The 20,613-nt window shown below is 42.5% G+C and overlaps 1 protein-coding gene across 13 annotated transcripts in view; it reads right to left on the bottom strand.

Annotated features, from left to right (window-relative positions):
• UNC5D (unc-5 netrin receptor D) overlaps positions 1-20,613 on the bottom strand; it is a 577,007-nt gene that overhangs the window by 87,870 nt on the left and 468,524 nt on the right. For 7 of the 13 annotated variants that reach the window (XM_040461499.1, XM_040461563.1, XM_040461433.1 and 4 more), the window contains 2 exons: positions 15,519-15,551; positions 533-547 (listed from right to left, as the gene is read on the bottom strand). The exons of 2 other annotated variants lie outside the window; for them this stretch is intronic. In XM_040461499.1, the coding sequence (XP_040317433.1) occupies positions 533-547; positions 15,519-15,551 (48 nt within the window). The remainder of the gene's footprint in view (positions 1-532; positions 548-15,518; positions 15,552-20,613) is intronic. 4 more of the 13 variants (XM_040461883.1, XM_040461359.1, XM_040461126.1 and 1 more) reach the window with 1 other exon arrangement.

Consider the following 20,613-nt stretch of genomic DNA (forward strand, 5'->3'; position numbering starts at 1 on the left):
ACATAATAAAATCTTAAAGACAATCAATTTTGCAAAGAATGTAATATTTTTCAAGTAAAAGCAGACAACTCCTTAATTTACTTGGTTTAGAAAGTCATATTTACCTGCAAAGTATTTTTTTTTTTTTTGCATCTTATTTTTATTTGAGGGAGGACATGAGATCCACATACAATGACAAAATATGGGTGAACTGTTCTGCTTATATATGACGTGGGGCACATGCATTCACAGAGAGTGGGCTAGGGTGAGAAGGTCAGACACAGTCTAGGAGTCAAGAGAGAGAAGACCAGAGCTCACAAATAGGCATTTTAGCTTTGGCACAAATCATTCAGTTTAAGAGAACATCGACAACATCAGGTTAGCGTATTTACAATCATCATGAAAGAATTTCTGTTGTGAGATATGGAGATTTTGGTCCTAGGTGCTCCGATGTCCACGGTCAATGTTTTCCAGCACCATTAAATGCTAGACTTAATACATTTTTGCGAAAGAGGACTGGTCTCTAAAAGGGCACATGCTGTTTCTCCCATACCTCTCCTACTCCATCCTATTGAATGCATAGGCAAAGCAAAAATAAAAGCGTTAGTTTGAATTGAGAATGTGGGTGTCTTCCCAACCCCCAAGATAGGTTGTAGCTGTTTCCCAACTCGTCTGCTAGTTGTACTTTGCGTGTGGTTCGTTCCTGAAGACCTTCATCATGGCTACTGCAGTTCAGCATGAGATTGATCCAAGGCCACGCGACCCTACAAGAGGCATAATCTTGCAAAGTATGTGGAAAGAGAAGGTGGCAAGTGCCAGCTATGTTATCCATCCCCTTACAGATTATGGGGTGAGTACACATAATAGGTCCAGAGGTACTTGCTCTGTCACCCTGTATTAGGTTTAGAGGCTAAAACAGAGCTATCATATATTCACCTGGTAATTGCATGGTGCTTACTATGCATTCACTGCAGCCTAATACAGTACTTATGTTATAACACGAGTACTACTAACCAACAAAGTTAGTGGACTGTAAAATAAGGCGCCACCAAATTAAAGAGTGAACAAGGAAACCAAGCAGAACCGGTTCAGCAATAGGGCAGTAAACACACACAAATAATTCGCAAGGGAGCGAAACCATCCAAAAGAACGGTATTTGAAAGGTGAGAGGATTGTAAGACATTTTCAATAACCACAGCGGCCTAGGAGGTGTTGAGAAACAGGCTGTGACTTAGGTTTTAGTTCCAATGTCATGATGGTCCCCACGGGAGAGGGACAGGGATGGAGGCATCTGTGTGGTCGGCTCTGGCCACCCAGAACCATGTGCGTGGTGACTAGCACGGGCCCCAAAGTTCCAGTGTCTGCCTGTGTCCCACAGGGAAAGGGAGGGGCAGCTGGGCTCTCACTGATGTTCCCTCCCTCCCTCCCTCTACCCAATTCAGTTCCCTGAAGGGAGTCGCTGTGCTCAGAGCAGAGAGAACACAACACCGCAGAGGTAGCAAGCCAGGGTACCGGGAGTAGGGAGAGAACTTTGGATTGAAACCAATTAGCCTTCCCCCTCCCCACCCCCCTGCTTCCCACCAGTTCCTCGGGCACTACTGACTGATGACACTATCATTTTAAAAGGTGTATCTGGGGAGAACACACCTGCCCAGCAACCGAGCACACACAGAGAAACAGCCTGGCGGCATACTGAGTGCAGCTGCTGAGTTGGCAAAGTAGAGCCAAAGACCCCTTTCGCTTCCTGGTACTAAAAATAGGCAGGAGCCGAGGCCAGGGGGATGATCAGGGCAAAATACTTCTGGAAATGGACATCCCCAGACAGGAACATCCTGAGCCCAAACAGTAGCGGGAACCAGTTGGGTGAGTTCCTCTGTATTTCTGTCTTGTTTTCTAGGTTTCCACCCTCCTGCTACCCACACACGCAGAATCTCCCTTCTCTCAGACACAAACCCTGTCTTTAGGAAAGGACCCTACATAGGCCTTCAGACTGAGATTTAAGTGTTTGATATGGTTCAGTGCGTTTCCCAGGAATATTTGCAGAATCTATTTGACTTAAGAGAATGAAATACTGAATTATAGAATTAAAAAAAAATGAGTATGGGGACTGTGGAGCTAGGGGGTGAGAGAGAAAGGGGAGAGACCTGTATGGAGAGCACGGCGTCCTTATAAGGCTCACCCTGGCATTTGGTGGGACAGTCTAATCTAAAAGACAAAAGTCAATCGACTCCCTACAGGAAGATAAGCAAAATGGTGTTTACTTTACAAGAACAATCTGTCCTGGGAATTAAAACCTTCAGAATCTAATAATTTCATTTATTCCACAAACATTTGTGGAGGGCCAACCATGCAATGGAAATGAGGGTGCACGGAGGAATTAACATCTTCTTAGTTGTTTCTTGTCTAACGGTTCTAACGGTGGTAAAAGACAAGTGGTGAGATCCTGACAGGGAGACACAAATACTCGAAGCCACATGTATACATCTCAAGAGACATCCTTACCAACAGCTCAAACCCTTCCAAAGTTGGGCCACAGTGCTTCTTTCTTCTTCTTTTTTTTTTTTTTTTTTTTTGCTCTTCTATCTACTGTTTTTACTTCACCTCCTTCCTTCTTTTTCTCACTCTGCCTCACTCTTTTCTAATCCATCCTCCAGGACAGTGGAGTGGTTTTCCCTGTAAGGATACCTGAGTGCTTATAAACATAATCAATTCACTTTTCTTGTGTGTTCAGGACTGGGTCCAGAAGAATCTGAGATTTCGTTCCATATTTGCCACCACAATTTCATGGGAGAAGGGAGGACGCTGGGTGTAAGCCTGTCCGTGAGCATGCAGGCACCTAGGGGGAGCCGCTGCAGAGTCACTGCATACACGCGTGCACACAGTGATCACTTGTCCAAACGTTAGAAGCCACCACTGGTCCTTCCCAGGGGAGTCGTTCTAAGGACATGACCGCGTGGTGCAGGCACTACCCAGGCCCTGATGGCTTTCTCCGTGTCCATTTCAATGCTCATGCTCCACTCTGCAGCACTGCCTCACACCCCAAATTCAACTGTAATTTACCTGCCAGATGGATGCCTGTTAGTGAATAGCCCTGTATGACAGGTCATTGTAAAATAAACCCTTGGTCGCGTGCCAGCTCAAGGTCCCCCACCTTCAAGAAGGTAACCCTGTCCAGGGGCGCCCGGGTGGCTTAGTCGGTTAAGCATCTGACTCTTGATTTCAGCTCAGGTCATGATCTCACGGTTCATGAGTTCGAGCCCCGCATCAGGCTCTGGAAGACAGTGCAGAGCCTGCTCGGGATTCTCTCTCCCTCTTTCTCTGTTCCTCCTCCACTTGTGCTCTCTCTCTCTCAAAATAAACAAACTTAAAAAAAAAAAAAAAAGTAAACAAAACAAAACCAAACCCCTGTCCTTGCCAATCCAGCCAACCCTCCCAACCACGATCTTCTAAACTCCCAGATCACTTAGGGTTCCTAGAACTCAGTTTGGATCATTCTTTTTATTGTTTAATTATCTGAGCGCCAATGCATTCTCCCTAACTGCTCTAAACACTTCAAAAGCAGTAATATCTCCATAATTTCCCACAGAAATCCGCACACCATTGCACCTATTTATGATCGCTCGCCTGGTCTCCAACTGTGGGGAGACAAGTATTAAAGAAATCACAGTCTGAGGTTGATTACAGAGTTCTTGCTACAAGGACTCGCTTTATGTTAACACACATATATGTTTATACCTGTCCGCTGGCTGCCATACACACATGTGTTGCTGGTTTGTTTGCTCCAAGTTAATTTGAACAAAAGCACTGATAACCCCACGACTGATAATGCTATTCTGCTTTCTGTGGGCACAGGTCTTTGTTTCACAGACGAAGCTTTACAGATCAATGTGTTATTGATGTCTTTCCTGTGTTTTCATCCCTATTTTCCTTGAACCGAGAGTCACAAAAGCTCTAGGTAAGCATGGAAGAACGCAAGGTGAGGTACAAAACAAACAAACAAACAAACAAACAAAAAACTGTTGCATAAAATCTCCAGCTAGAGCTGACGGAGAAATTTCTTGTATTCCAAATTACTAACGAACTACTGAGGAATACGTTCATTGCTGGAAAGGAGTGTAGGATATCTGCAGAGACAGTCTGCACAGATTAATAGAGCTCTGTGGAAATTAGGACCCCGGAGAGGAAATGTTTATGGGTTCCCTTGGCCCAGAGAAGGCAGAGCTGTAAAGTGACTGGAGGTGATCTTTAATGCGGAGAGGGTTGTCACAAGAGGAGAGCAGGTCTATGGTAGGAACTCAATGACTCTTCCTTTACGATGACGCTAGTAACCAACCCTTTGCCATCTCTAACAAGGACTGAAAAGGAGGATGTGGCCTTTTATGACAGCCATTGGGACTCTGGTTAGATATTAAAATGACCTTTTCTACAATGAGGGTTGTTAAAAAAAAAAAAAAAAAGCTTGTAGTTCTGAGGGAGATTGTGACACTTCCTTTCAGAAAGTCTCCCTCTAAAAAAAAAAAAAAAAAAAAAAAAAACAAAAGAGAAGAAGCAGCATAATTTTACAATAGTCTGCAGTCATTTTATTTATTTTTGGTCAAAGCTGGTGAGATGGTCTAAATAGCCTTTCACAGCCCCTTTGAATTTCGTAGTGCAAGGGACAGGGATCAATAAGTTCGATGTCTTTATGAATTGTCATCACACCTAGTTGTTGCGAGGAACTGATGTCCCCAAAGGACTAAATACAAGGGCTGTTTACATGGTTTGCCTTTCTCTCTTCACATGATTCCCCTCAGAAAGACCGATTCTTGCCAGTAATTATGGGAATATAACTCAAGTCTCATGTTATGAGATTAACTATATTATCACATTGAAATCTATCTTATAGGATCAGATAGCTACAGAAAATTAACAAAGGAGCATAGCAAATGCCTTTCTAACACAGAATATTCTATCTCCTATTAAATACTGCAGAACGGCCATTGCTACCCCTTCAGGAGAAAAACCAATAACTTGAATGGACATATACTAGAGAGAGTGAATTGCTAAGGAATCCACACAATCAAAATTCACACAGAGGCCTAGGAGAGACAAAACAAATGGAAGGCTAAAGAAGCTGTTGCTGTGCTGAACTCCCATAGACAGCCAGTACCCGGCCATCTCAGGACCTGCCCCTGGCCCCTTGCACAGGCGGTGTTGTGGATACAGACTCACGTGCCAAAATATTTAATTAGATGTTGAAATACAATATAATAGAAGATACTGTTTATACTTGCAGTCATTGAGAAGCAACTTTTTTTTTAATACCACATCAAAAAATAGCTTTTGGATGGTCAGCCGTGGCCAACCATGGTGAACAATTCCAACTATATTTGCAGTGCTTGGGGTCTTACAACCCCGTAACCCATCAACACCTCAGCTTTTCTAATCTCCTATCAAAAACCTCATTATTGTTACTGTGATTGTTGATTTACTGTTGTAATGAAGGACAAAAGTAGCAAATTTTTGAATAGTGCTTACTACGTGCCAGGCGCTGTTCTAGTTCAACGGCAGCCCTCCTTCTCACCTGCCCTTCTTTCTAGCTGAAAAAAGGGAGGCTGTCCTATGTGAGCTCACTTTCCTACCACTCAGGATTTCTCTGCTCCTTCACAAGTGTTTCCTCCTTTTTCTCTGTTCCCGGAAGAGCTGCTCTTCTGTATCAAGTCAGCTATGATCCCGTCCCCTCCTGCCTCCACAGAGACTTGGCCTCATTCATTATTCCCTTTTGGTCTTACATCTTCAAACTTTTCCTCTGCACCTGAGCCTTGCCCTCTGCCTCCAAACACAGTCTGGTCTTCTTAATCACATCTCCCCAAATCTTTCCCCCAACTTCCTCTCAGATAAACTTCTCAAAGATGTGGTCTTCTCTACACCCATGTTCTTAGCTCTTTCTTTTTTTTTTTCTTTTTTTAATTTTTTTTTTTAACGTTTATTTATTTTCGAGACAGAGAGAGACAGAGCATGAACGGGGAGGAGCAGAGAGAAAGGGAGACACAGAATCTGAAACAGGCTCCAGGATCTGAGCTGCCAGCACAGAGCCTGACGCAGGGCTCGAACTCACGGACCGTGAGATCATGACCTGAGCCGAAGTCGAACGCTTAACCGACCAAGCCACCCAGGCGCCCCTTAGCTCTTTCTTTAAAAGAACTCAAAGCATTGGTTTTTAACATTCAACATTTCTTAATGCATGCTTTCTTAATACATAATTGCCCTAACTGGTTGGCTGCTGTCCCTGTTAAAAGAATAAATGAAAGGCGCCTGGGTGGCTCAGTGGGTTAAGCATCCTATTTCAGCTCAGGTCATGATCTTGCAGTTCATGAGTTCGAGCCCCATGTCAGGCCCTGTGTTGGCAGCTTAGAGCCTGGAGCATGCTTCGGATTCTGTGTCCCCCTCTCTATCTGCCCCTCCCCGGCTCGCACTCTCTCTCTCTCAAAAATAAACAAACATTTAGAAAAAAAGAATGAAATACATATTTAAGATGAGGAAATGTTTAGTAAGTATAAAAAAGGGACAGTATTCAAGGAGAAAACACATTCTCCAACTACCCTTTCTTCAGAAGTAATCACTCTTGACAATATCTTTGAGACCTTTTGGGAAAAAAAAGAAGAGTAAATATCCTTTATTTATTTATTTATTTATTTATTTATTTATTTATTTAACCCTAAAGTCTCCATATTATATTTCCTTTACTGTACTTTGTTTTGTTTTCTACATACAATATTTTGTAGGTCCTTCCTATCAGAATCTATAGACTGACTTCATTTCTTTTTACATTTGCCTGGCCTGTTGTCAGGCTGCAGATAATTTAATTAGTCCAGTATTTCTATGTCCTTTGATTGTTCTCTTACCCTTTAAAGTCTGCCTTTCCCCCAAATCACTGTTCCTTCTTGACGGTTGTTTATAACTACTGCATCAATAGTAATGTTCTTTGTCTTATTCCTTTCCACTACTCTCTAGCAGTAGGCAAGCCAAGCCAAGCCAACCCTCTTTCCAGAGAGGAAAAAAAAAGCCCCTTAAACTGGATTCACCTCCCTTCTTTCTTATTGTTTAGTAACTACCCTTCACTCTCAACGTTCTATAAACAGACTTCAAAGCTCAGTTCTTAGCCCTCTTCCTGTCTCCTTGCCAAAATAATGGGATAATTGTTCACAGTGCTATTTCCTTGATGCCTAACACTCTCCATTGGAGATGTCTTGCCTCGACTCCTGTGCGCAGACCTAATCCCATATCTCCTTCCTGGTCAGTGGACGAAACCACTTGCATGTTGTGCTAACATCTCAAATTGGTCATCTGACTTACAGATTTGTCATTCTTATCTCTTCAAATATTTTCTCCTCTTGAATTCCCTTTTTCAGGTAATGTGACACCATGAGTGAGAATGGAGAGTCGTCTTTCATTCTGTCCCCATTGATTCTTCCCCAAACCACTCACATGCCTTACTCATTACATCTCCAGTGCCTCTCGCATCTCCGCTTCCATAGGAGACACCCTACTTGACGCTCACAGTGTACAGTCTCATCTTACCTAGTGCACAGTCTTTGGTCACTCAGAGCCATTTTCCACTGGATTACTCTTCTTAAGAAGAGTACCACAGTTCTGGTACTGCCACTCTAACATCTTTAGACAACTCTCTAGTATGAAGTGATTCCACTCCAAAAGGGATTTATCTTATGGCTCAAGACACTTTGTGCTCTACATCACCCCAGTTTTCAACAACTTTTGCCCATTTCTCATCCATATGGACCCTACTCTCTGGCCAAGTCTGATTACTCCTTTTTTCAAGTAGACCTTGTACTTCAGGCAAGTTTTTCTTTTTCTTTTTCTTTTTCTTTTTTTTTTTTTTTTTTTGGTTCAGAGGTTTTGTTCCTATTGAAAGGCTCTCCCCTCCAATATCTCTTTCAATTTTAACCATTCTTCCAAGATTGACAATTAGGGAGCCTATTTTATAAAACGTTTCTTGATATGCACATTTCTCCTTTTAAGCAAAGCTGCCAGATTTAGCAAATAAAGATACGACGCAGTTAAACTTGAATTTCAGATCAATGAATAATTTTACTGTATCTCCCATGCAGTATCTAGATATGCTTATGCTAAAAATTTATTTATCTGAAATCAAATTTAACTAGGGGTCCTCTGTTTTGTCTGGTAACTCTACATTTGGCCACAAAATATCTGTGCTTTTTCCCATCAGATAGGAAGACTGGGTTAAGGTGGGGGTTAGAGTAAAGAAAAAAATAGGATTTGAACTCCAGCTTTTGAGAAAATGACTTAACCTTATTTAATTTCCTATCCTAAAAACTGAAGCCAAAAACTCTATCAACTTTGAAAATACACACAGGTGGAGAGACGGAGCCTGTGAATTCACATTTTAACAAGGGACCCAGGTTATTCTGATGCTGAAGAACACATTGGTCAACCAGCTACTTTCCTGTCTCTGCACAGTTCTGAGGTACATGATGAACAAAATCCTGTTGCATTAAGGGCAGAGTCAACAATGTCATTGAACACGGTAGTAAGAAAAGGCACACACTTATGATAGGATGAAAATTGGATAATAAGGACATTGGAGATGCTAAGAAAATGACAAATGTTGCCTATAAAGATGGGTTGGATTGATCACAGTAGGGGGTGACCTGAAGGACAAAGTAAGTCATACAGTTTGCAAAAAGTGTTCTATTTATGCAAGAAAATAATCAGGAGATGAAGCAAAATGATTAGGAAAAAAAAAAATGTTTAAAGCATTGCTAGAAGATGAGCATTGATGCCAGTAGCCTAACATTAGTTTAGAAGAGCCTAGAAGTCTGTTGAGGATGTAAAGGTATGTCCCAAAGTCGCAAACAGTCCAATGGGATCAAGACACTATTCAAGTCCTCACAGCCTGAAAGAAGAATGTCCAAACGCAGTGTGGGCCACACGTCTTCTGAGGTATTCCCTAACCTTTGTGAAGATCACAAAGGATGTAGATTCCACATGATTCCACTGTGGATGAAACCAGTGTATTTTTGGAAAAGATGCAGAATGGGATGGGTGTTGGTGAGAAGCACATACTTAGTTTTTAGACTTTAAGGACACATTTGGGCCATTCTTTGATGGACAGGATTCTGGGAAGTAACACCTTTCAGGCTTTAACTTCCTATCTGGTACAGAACAAAGGCTTATTAAAGATTGTTTCCTTTCTTCCCCTTTTCTCAAGTCATTTATCATCTTCTAACTTGTATTGGAGTCGTGGAGAAGAAACATTAATTTTTTTCCCTCACATTTCACTGGGACAAGACTATTTATATAGAACTGCATAATAAACAGCCAGCATATGAATGAGTAAAAATAAATATTTAGAAGCAAAGACTTTATTTTCACCTGAACAGTAAAAGGCCCGGTGAGGAGTTTTCAGGTGGATGTAAGGCATTAACTCAAGTGGTTTTTGAGCATCTAATACTTGGCCAGTGGTTAATGCTACAGATGGAAGAGTAAGTAAGACTCTATACTGTCTGCCTACAGGCAGAGATGGTGTCTATAAGAAAGGGAATCCAGACCAGTACAAGGGCAATGAAAATATAGCACAGAATTAGGGAAATACTTTGATCCTGGGTACATTTCAGGAGTCACCAATGCAGCCTTGGTGGGGGGAAGGCCTTGCAGAGGAAGTAAAACGCAAGCTGAAATTGGAAAGAAGAATGCGTCTAACAAGGATTCGGTGGAGAAAAAGAGTTTTCAGGGAGAAGTAAGAGAATGTATAAGTAATAGGCACTATATGCCAAAATGGGCAGAGGGTATTCTGAAAGCTCAGAAGCTTTATTTGACTGCAGAAGACAGGAACTGGAGAGCAGGCAGGCAGGAATTTACCTAATGATTAAACTGACTGAGAGAAGCTGATAGGATTAAGAAAAGAAAGTTGAGACCAGATCATATACATATTCAGTACCTTGGACTTTATTTTATAAATACTGGTGAGCAAATGAAGAGTTGTTTTTTTTTTTTTAAGTTTATTTTTTTTTTTTAATTTAGTTTGAGAGAGAGCAAGCAGAAGAGGGACAGAGAGTGAGGGAGACAAAATCCCAAGCAGGCTCTGCACGGTCAGTGGAGAGCCTTACGAGGGCTGGAACTCACAAACCGTGAGATCATGACCTAAGCTGAAGTCAAGAGTCGGATGCTTAACCGATTGAGCCACCCAGGTGCCCCCAAGCAATTGAAGAGCTTTAAATATTGCAGGTGGTATGACTAGAATCCGTGTTTAGAAAGATCAGATAAATTGGTGTAGGACAAGACTAGAAACAGGGAGGCAACTGCAGAAATCCTAATTAGGAATGCAGACGGCCTCAACTTTTTAAATTTTCTTCTGGGACACCATTTTCTTTTAGTTTTTCTCTTACTATGCTGGCTGTAACTTTTCTGTCTTCTCTGCAGTGACTTCTGACCTCCTCTGCATCCAAATGTTGATGCCCTTCAGGGCTCAGTCGTCCGCTATCGTCCCTTCTCCATGCACGCTCATTATCCGGGGATCTTTTTCAACCTAACGGCTTTAAATATCATCTGGACACTGACAAGCCCCAGATTTATGTCACCAGCCAGGACTCTGACCTCCAGACTCCTATAATTCCACTGCCTGCTCAACCTCTCCATTTAGATGTTTAATAGGTATCTCAAAGTTAGTGTCAGGAACGCTGAACTCCTGATCCCCCGTGTAGATTTGCTATACCACATTCTCTCTGGATCAGCAATGGCAACACCATCTTTCTAGCTGCAAAGCCAAACTTTGGAAATCATGCCTGATACCTTTCTTTCTCTCATGCTCAATATCCAACCCATCAACAAATCTTTTCTGCCTTCAATAGATATGCCAAGATGACCCATTTTTACAATATCTAATGCCCTGGGTCTACCCCAAGCCACAATCATCTTGGACTTTGCTACTGGAAGAGCCTAGGTATTGTAATAGCCTAGATTACTCTTACTGATTACTGTTACAATGCATCACTGTAACAGGTCTTGCTTCCGCTCTGATCCCCTATATATTTATACTCAACACAGCAGGTAGAGTTTATCCTTGAAAATACTAAGTCATGTCACTATGACAAAAAATCCTCAGAGGGGTTCAGAGTAAAGGTCAGAGTCATGACAACGGCCTATAATCCGTGTGGCAGTTTCCTCTCTCATCCCACTTCTCTGGTCTTAACTATTAGGACCTTTCCCTCTGCCACTCTGCTCCAGGTGTCCTGCCTGCTGTTCCTCAGACATTCCAAGCACGTTCACATCTCACAGCCTTTTCATCTGGTGTTCCCTTTGTCTGGAACGCTCTCTCCCCAGACATCCAGAATGTTTGTTTGTCTTTTCTGTTTTTTGGTTTTTTTTTTAGGTCTCCTTTTTTTTTTTTTTTTTTTTTTTAAGTTTATTTATTTTAAGGGAGAGCGCGCACGAGCAGGGGAGGAGCAGAGAGAGAGAGGGAGAGTGAGAATCCCAAGAAGGCTCTGGCTGTCAGGGAGAAGCCGGACGTGGGGTTTGATCTCACAAACGGTGAGATCATGGCCTGAGCTGAAACCAAGAGTCAGATGCTCAACCGACCCAGCCACCCAGGTGCCCCCCGAGGTCTCTTCTTAAATGCAATTTTAATACAGAGATCTGCTCTGAACACCTTCTACCAAAAAAGCAACGTTCCCTTCAGCCCCGCTGGAGTGTCTCACCCTGCTTTATTTCTCTTCACAACACTGACCATTAGCACTATATGTTTTCTGGTTTGCCTACATCCATCCATCTCTACTCAAACTGTATGCTCTGTGGAAGCAGTATCTGTACCTGTCCCTCTCAGGGCCGCTTCTCTACAACTGCTTCCTACAGCATGGTAAGCGCTCAGTCAACAGCTGTTGAGTGAATGGAGGGACAGAGAGGGGCAGTGTGAAAACGGAGAGTTGGTGATGAACATGAACTCCGTTTGGATGGAATAACAGACTGTAAGGACGTAATGAGTAACGAGTAGGAGAAAGGAAGAAGAGGGCTCTCGGAGGGCGCCCAAGTTTCGCACGTGGACAAAGTGAAGAGATGGTGAGGTACTGAGCGAACTAGAGAAGATGGGAAGCAGGACAGGATTAAGGACAGGGGCGGAGAAGGAGAGATTCAATTCTGAAACAGTTAAGATTCAAGTAATTGGGAGACACTCATCTGGAGCCGTCCTGGAAATGGCTGACTCTGCAAGTGTTCGCTGGGTTTGTGCTTAGCGTGCGTGCATCGGCACCCGGTGCAAAACAACTATACGGGAAGGAGATGAAGAGAAGGCTGTGTGTGTGGTCCTGGGTTACTTCTTTTGGGGACAGAGAAATCCTTTTCATCCCTAAGGTGAACGTGCTGAATGAGTCACTCCTCAGGAAGCCACTGCCTCTCGGAAAGCCGCGGCCCCAAGCCTCCAAGGAGCCCCATTGTCTGAACGCAACCGTTTTTCAGTCTGACTCTGGGGGTGCGTGTTTGCCATTCAGAACCTACTATATTTTACTGCACCTCCTGACATTGTTACACAACATTTATTGAAAGCACATTTGATGGTAATGAAGTTTCTATTAACTATGATTAAATCTCATAAAGCACCTGAAGATAATTTAAGATGTGCAGAAGCAGAAAATGAAACATTCGGTTTAGTACATTAGGAAACATAATTGATTAAATTATCTCATTTACAATAAGTGCTTTCATGAGCTATGCGGCGCACATATTTCCCCCAGTTTGTCATTATGACTTGCGAGCAGTTATCCTAAGACTTCACTTTCTCCTTACACCTTCCTGCAACTCAAAGCTCGCTCCTTGGCCCACCCGTTCACGGAGGACTACGTGCGAGGCTCTGGGTGATGTTTTCTATCCACCAGGCCTTGTGGAGAATCATGTGCACAGCTATATACAGGAACAGGTTGTTTCTCAATTATCTTCATAATTGACTTTGATTTTGCATCAGTGATGATTCATGTAGTCTTAAACTAAGCCCCTCTTTCACTGAACAACCGCAGCCTGAATTTGTATAACGCACTCCTAACCATGCATTTTACAGAACCCCGGCTGGACTCCTCTGGGAGCCTTTTGCAATCACATTGATTCTGTTCAGGTTTTATTTTTAGGAAATCACAAATTAAAACAGTTTAAGCAATTCCGTGGCAGTATCCAGCAATTAAGCATGGTGTTCATGAGCGAGAACCCCAAGCAAAAACTAATTCAGGAGTCCCTGAGGGCTAGAAATAGCTAGTGTGGGGTTTATGGCTGGAAGTACAGATGTAACCAAATTAGAATGGCATAGGACTCACAAACTAAGCATGAAATTAATTTTTAAAAAACACATTTCTAAGTAACTCTCACGGTGGCCACGACATGGGTACTCATGATCTTGCTGGTGCCATACATGAGGATCAGTGGGTGGCTTGGCTATGTCACTGGGAGGCAGCTGGGGGTCTATTTACTCCAGCTCTCACCCTGAGATCTGGACAGAGGCACACACCAAATATTCACCAACCCGATTGCTTCCTCCCTCCCTCAACGTACACACATACACATACATCTACAACCAGGTTTCCCCACCTCCAACCTCTCTGAATTCAAAATCAGGCATGCAAGAGGTCAGCGGACCACTAGCTAAGTACCAATAATGACTTTATGGGCAGTGGACCTCAGGGGAAAAAAAAAAGGATATTTGTTTTTGGGTGTTCTGCAAAGTTCTCAGACTCTGCAGGTAACGGCATTGTTGTATCTCAAGCCTGCCTGAAGCAACGTAACAAAGTATGAACAATGGCTTTCCTGGATCTTTCTTCATGTCTCCTGACCCCGGTCCCAAAGCTCCTATTTCCATCTAACCTCACAAGAAGGAATCCTTAATTCCTTCCAAGAAGTTAGCTAATAAAAGCTATTAGCTCTCCCAAGCTATCTGAATTATAATACCCTAGGATTTAAAAGATCAAAAGTCATTCATTTTATACGAAAATGGGAGATAACCGGCCAGGACACCTTCTACAAGCTTATTTATAAACCAACCAGGCAGCTCAGTAACTCTTCTATTGCTAAGAGCTGTGTCGCTGAGGCCCTTCTTTCTGGAGGTTTCCCTAGGATGCTGTACATACTTCTGAGAGCTTCAGAATCATTTGGGGAATATATGAAAATGTAGATTCTCAGGCACATCCCTGCCCCGCCCCCCCCCCCCCGCCCCACCCCGTATGCCGAGGATTCGAATTCATTTGTCCTATTCTGAGATGGGGTATATTTAAAAGCTCCCACCAAACCCCAAGATTCCGATGCACACGGTTGCTGATCTGCTTTTTGAGAAATATTTTTCTAAGATAGTTACTCTCAACCCAAGCTGCACATTGGAGTCTGAGGATCTTTTAAAAATAAGCATTCCTACCCTTATACATGGAATCTAAAAAAACAAAACAAATGAACAGATAAAACAGAAACAGACTTATAAATACAGAGAACAAGCTGGTGGTTGCCAGAGGGATGGGGAATGGGCAAAATAGGTGAAGTGGATTAAGAGGCACAAACTTCCAGTTATAAAATAAATAAGTCACAGGATATAAAGTACAGCATAAAGAATATCATCAATAATATTGTCATAACTATGTATGGTGATAGATGGTAACTAGATTTAATCATGGTGATCATTTCCTAATGTACATAAAAGTTGAATTACTATGTTGTATACCCCCAAACGAACATAATCATATATACTTCAAGGAAAAAGAAAAAGAAAAAAAAAATCCTACATATTGAACTATGCATTAAAGTTTTAAAATCCTAAACAAAAATATAGGGATTCTAACCCACCCCAATTCTGATTCATTGGTCTGGGGGTACAGCCTGAGAACTGGGGTTTTTAAAAGGCCTCCGGGTGGCTCTAAAGTTCAGCCATGACTGAAAACCTTAGGGTCAAATGCCGAGATGCTAACCATTCTCACTGTGCTGTTATGCCCAAATCTACTGGATGTGTAAGATAGAGATAATGCAAAGGCGGGCCTTCCCAGGAACCAAGCCTGCGTGTGGGGAGCTCAAACTGGCACGGCCACCAACATTTTCAGTTTCTGCTGATTTCACTGTAGAATCCTGGTTTCTAACCTACCAAGTTGCCATGGATTTCTCGGTTGCGTGTTAGGCGCCCCCGTCTCCTCCTAGGTGCAGAGGCTCGGAGTCAGTCTCGGCTCTTGCCCAAGGCTGCTCTCATGAAAGCTTGTACTGGCAAATATTTATTAACTTTAATGCTACCAATCTGCTCAGCAATAAGAATCCTAGACGGCATTTGCAGAGAAATGGACTTTGAGGCAGGCAGCATCACAGGGGAGATTTACTCCTACTCTGAGGGAGGGGTGTGTATATGTCCTTTCGATTTCAACCTCTGATCTGTGACCCAAACCCAAGGAGGAGGTGCCCTGAAAACCCTGGGTCTTTTCCTACAACCTCCCATTCTCTTTGGCTCCTAAACAAATACAACAGTAAGGCAGCAAATATGAGAATAAATTATATTCACAAGAGGAAAAATAACTTACTTTGGGGTTTTATTTCATGAAGAGGTTTTTTATCTAAAAGAAAGAGAAAAAGAGAGTTTCATTTAATAAATTTACATGGAGCAGATAGATTTCCTATATCACTTTATGTCCACCTCTATACAAGAAACATTTTCTCTGTTTTTTGCAGACCATATGGATTATGTTGTCCATATTTTTCCTTTCCTTTCTAATTTCTTATTTTTCTCCTTTGCAATATTTTTCTAGGGTGATTGCTTCATTCTCTCTCTCTCTTTTTTTTTTTTTTTAATTTCCCCTCAGGCTTACTAGAGTTTCTCTCTGTTGCATTTGCTAGATTCTTATCAGCATGATGAGAGCACTGAGCTGGCAACATGTCCCCTTGTTTCTCTATAGCCAGAACACTGCTCAGGTAAGGAAGGGATGCTATTTCACTGTATGTGATGATTGAAAAGTGAGCTGGTGAATACACATTTAAAGGGATCCTACGTTGGCTTAGCAGTTATCATAGCCTGGATAAAAAGGTCTGAACCACGCCATTTGTCCATTCTTGTGGAGTATGGGTGCAATATTATGAGCTTGTTGGAGGCTTTTAATAAATAGTTTTCCTTCCTTGCTCTGTTATGTTACTATTTGTACGATCTCTCTTCATTACAGTGTCATTCTGTAATCACAGCAGCAAGCACAGGAAGTGGACAGAGAAAAAAACATTTCAGGCTCAGGTGAGATTTTTTTTTTTAATTTTTTTTAATGTTTGTTTATTTTTGAGAGAGAGAGAAAGAAACAGAGCACGAGCAGGGGAGGAGCAGAGAGAAAGGGAGACACAGATTCTGAAACAGGTTCCAGGCTCAGCACAGAGCCTGATGCGGGGCTCGAACTCACAAACCGTGAGATCATGACCTGAGCTGAAGCCAGATGCTCAACTGACTGAGCCATCCAGGTGCCCCTCAGGTGAGATCTTTTTATCCTTTCTCCCCACTGCCCTCCAGCCACTCTCTCCTGTCCTGTCTGCCATCACTGAATAACCTTGTAAATCACTCTGGGGCTTGGTGCCTGTGGCTAACTTCGCCTTCGACTATAGTCTTTCTTCTTCCCAGTCCCCATTTCCTGGCTGTCCCAGGCCAACACAATGCCACCATGACACAGAAACCTGAGAAGACTGTGCTTTGGTCACCAATGCAAGATTCTAGAAGATTTGCATGGGGTGACCTCCCTTTAATCAGTCCCCCACTTCCGACTTAGATGGAACATGATCAGATGACAAGCTTCGAGGCTGCTGCTCATCATTCACAGAATCACACTACGGTAGGGGACCCTGAGAGGTCACCTTGCAGGGTCCCTTACCTCCACCGGCCTGAAGGCGAGCCAAGTGGGGGTGGGGGCGGAACACTGTCAATTTGGATTATGTTTTTCACGGAATCAAATACAGCCTGGTATATACTGGAGAACTTCATAAATACTGACTAAACCATAGCCCCTTCCAAGCAGACAGACCCAGCTATATTCTGAATCCTCTACCAGATATGTGTCCCCCTAACCCACTCCTGCACTTAATACCAATTTTGACAGAAAACCTTTGTGGTGTGCTTTACTGAACCCAGCCCTTTTGTGTCCTGCCGTCTGATTTGTTATGGAAGTAGCTTTTCAAAGTTGTAGGTCACACTCTTGCAAATGGACCGCCATTTTTGTTTTTTTCTCATTATAAGGAGAAAGTTAACTGGCAAAGGATGATTTCTGGCAAATCTCTCTTTAAATGAAAAATCTTCATAAACGATAATTATTTGCTCAAGTGGGCACGATCGCATTCAGATTTTTACAGTCAGGTGTCTTAAAACAGACAACGCCTGCACCCCCCTTTCTGCACAGATTCAGTGCTGCTACTTTTTCTGAGAGCAGGTTGGCGCCTCCCCAAGTCCAGATGCTAATGCACTCAAGGAGTAGCATCCAGTGACTTTGGTGGTTTTAACCTGACTTTGGGTTTTGCTTATTGCAGGCTATCTGAAAGCATTTGGCATGGGTGCAGGACGCCGGCAGGCCAGGCCGAGACGTCTGGAAGTGATGCATTGCTAACACAACACACAGGGACATGCGGAACATCTGTTTAGGACTCTGGCTGAGTTTAACAGCATTTTCTTCCTTCTAAACCACAGGAACAAAGATTATGCTGGGTAGCAAAATGAAACTCCATTAAAAACAGGTGAGATACAGAACCACTTCTCAGAAAATAAATTAAATAACAGCCAGGCTATTAAAAAAACTGGAGTGAGAGTTCTTCCAGGTACAGCTCTAAAGGAACAAGGAGCGAATGGGGCTAAAAAGCCAGGGCTGGGCGCCTGGGTGGCTCAGTCAGTTAAGCCTCCAACTCCTGGTTTCAGCTCAGGTCATGATCTCATAGTTCATGAGTTTGAGCCCTGCATGGGGCTTTGTGCTCACAGCGTGGCGCCTGCTTGGGATTCTCTCTCTCTCCCTCTCTGCTCTTCCCCAGCTTGCTCTATCTAAAAGTATCAAAGAAAAGAGAAAAGCCAGGGCTAACTAGGGTAATGAGAAACACTCAGGCCACAAGGGCTCATAAGGCAGGAGAGGTGGGGCATTTCCCCCTGTGACTCAGGTCTGGTGTCATTATTGGCAATGGCATAGTGGAATTAGTGTAGACACTCAGCATTAGAACAGGATTTCAATCCTGAATGGTCTTCATTCCCTCTGTGTGACCACCACAGTACGCCACAGTGTCCGCCACAGTACGATGGGAATAATACCATCCTTGAATATTGCTACTGAGATTAAACATGATAAATACCCAGCCAATAGCTTAGGGTTAGCACATGATCCATATCAATAAATAATATAATTTCAACACACTATGAATAAAATCAACATTATCACTGGTTCAGAGTAAAAACATGACCCTTTATGCCAGTACAGGGAGGCAAGTCATATCTCCAAATCAGAAATAGTAGTGAATTTCAGGAGTACTTGAAGGGAGTTAAGAAACTTGTGTCCAACTCCTTAGTCTCTGCTTTATGAAACCTATCAGTTTCCTGGTAGGAAAAAAGAAAGGCAGTGACCAGAAGATTGATCCCTGCGGGGTCCCTAGCTTTGGCCCACTATAAATCTACAGAAAACAACCGAAGAAGTTCCACAGAAATCCATGTGGAATGAGTTCCCAAAGCAGAGTAAAATGATTCAAAGGGCCACTGCTCTACTGTGGGATTTGTTATGCTGAGGTCTAGTGGGTCAGTGTGTATTCTCTAATGGAAAAGTCTGGAAGCCTCTGGTGCCAAGAGAACTTCAGTACCCTGGCATCAGCATCAAAATTGGGTTCTGCCGGATTTTGTGAGATACCAGTATCCTGACAACAAGTTGCTACCATTAAACATTTTCCCCAGTTTGAAATATCTGATCAGAGATTATTCTACCGTGAATTTGAGGGAGAGGGCTACCCATTCACCATTCACTACCTTTTGAAAGAACTGCCCACCCCACACTCCATGTTCTTTTATTCTGTCTGCAAAATCATATTTTCACAAGGCCTAGGGCCATGCATCCCCTTGGCCCTGGTCAACCACATCCTGTCTGCTTTTGTTTTACCTCTCTCGAAGGCTATATTCAAATAACCCCTTAGTAAATTAATCCATTAGGGCCATGGTTCTTGATGTTGGCTGCACATTAGAATCACCTGGGGAGCTTTTTAAACAAATACCCATACCTGGGCCCCAGTCCAAGACCTTATGACTAACTGGGATCTGTGTTTTTGTGATTACCGAGTGCACACCACTTCCTGGCCACAAATCTGGGGCTGTATGTACCCAACTTCTGTTAGTCATTGCCTCCCTGAGAAGCTCTGGGGTAGCTGTAGTATACACATGGACCCAGAAGTATCCCTTCTGTATCTTGCAGGCAGAGAAATATAATTTTGAGCGAGTGGCAGCTGAGTTGTAGTTTGGGAGAATCACTAATTTGCCTAGGGTCTAACTTATGCACTGAGAGGTACCTTCTGGGTAAATGGAAATTGATGTCATTATAATTCAGTCTTATAATGATTGTGTGTATTTGCAAGTGAAAAATGCAGAAGTATATCTTAAATTGTCATGTTTTCTTTAAAAATCCTTTTTTAATATTTACACAGTCGCTATACAGTGTATCCAAATAAATAATAAATGTGTGTGTGTGTGTGTGTGTATACACACACACACACAAAAACCCAACCCATAATTCCACACCAAGAGATAACTATCATTAATATTAAGTTATATATACAAAGTGCAGGCTTTTTCCCCCTTAAGATTTATGCATGCATATGTATATACATATATATTTGCAGGAAACTATGGAAGATCAATACTAATTGATCACTTTTACTATAAAGACATGGAGTAGTCTTTTATATATTGTTTTGCAATCTGCCTTTGTGCCGTGTGTGTGTGTTTATAGAAGTATACATATTTATATACAAGAAAAAGTGAAAAAGGACAATCTATATTTTCATTTTTGGAAATGATTCATTTCTTTCTCATCTCTACTTCTCTTGCTTCCTTTGTTATAGGAGATGCTCCCAAAGCATTTCCATGGTATCCATTGTTCTTAGAAGCTATTTATAGCTGTACCCCTCCCTTCCCACCCACACCCACCCTTATCCTTTCTCTGCTAGGAAACAAGTGTGGCCAGCTAGTATAGCCTAGCCCATACCCTAGGGTTGTAAAGAGAGCAGGCCTGAGGAGACATTGGACATGAGGACAGATGGTTTCAACTCCAACTCACAGACTGGGCAAGAGACTGTTCCTCAAAACCTGTGGGTGATTATCTGAAATCCGCTCCCATGCCTTTTAAAGACTACACAGGTATGTTTGATACCAGAGTCTATGTCCCTATTTTTTTTTTTTTTTTTTTTTAATTCAGGCAGAGAGCCCACTCAGTATGACTAAATACCCACCAGGACAATGAGCCCAGACAGCAAGTCTCCTCCAAGGCAGTAATTTACATATGTCACTATAGTTAGTGATTATTACCATTCTTTAATTTCACTAAACCAGTCATGTCCCATGTTTTCATCTCCAAAGACCATTTTTATTACTATTTCCTTCATAGGTCCTATGCTTTGAAATCCTTTTCATCATCCTCC

Source organism: Herpailurus yagouaroundi, unplaced genomic scaffold, assembly GCF_014898765.1.
Source record: "Herpailurus yagouaroundi ecotype Mexico unplaced genomic scaffold, PumYag 28, whole genome shotgun sequence".
Taxonomy (NCBI): domain Eukaryota; kingdom Metazoa; phylum Chordata; class Mammalia; order Carnivora; family Felidae; genus Herpailurus; species Herpailurus yagouaroundi.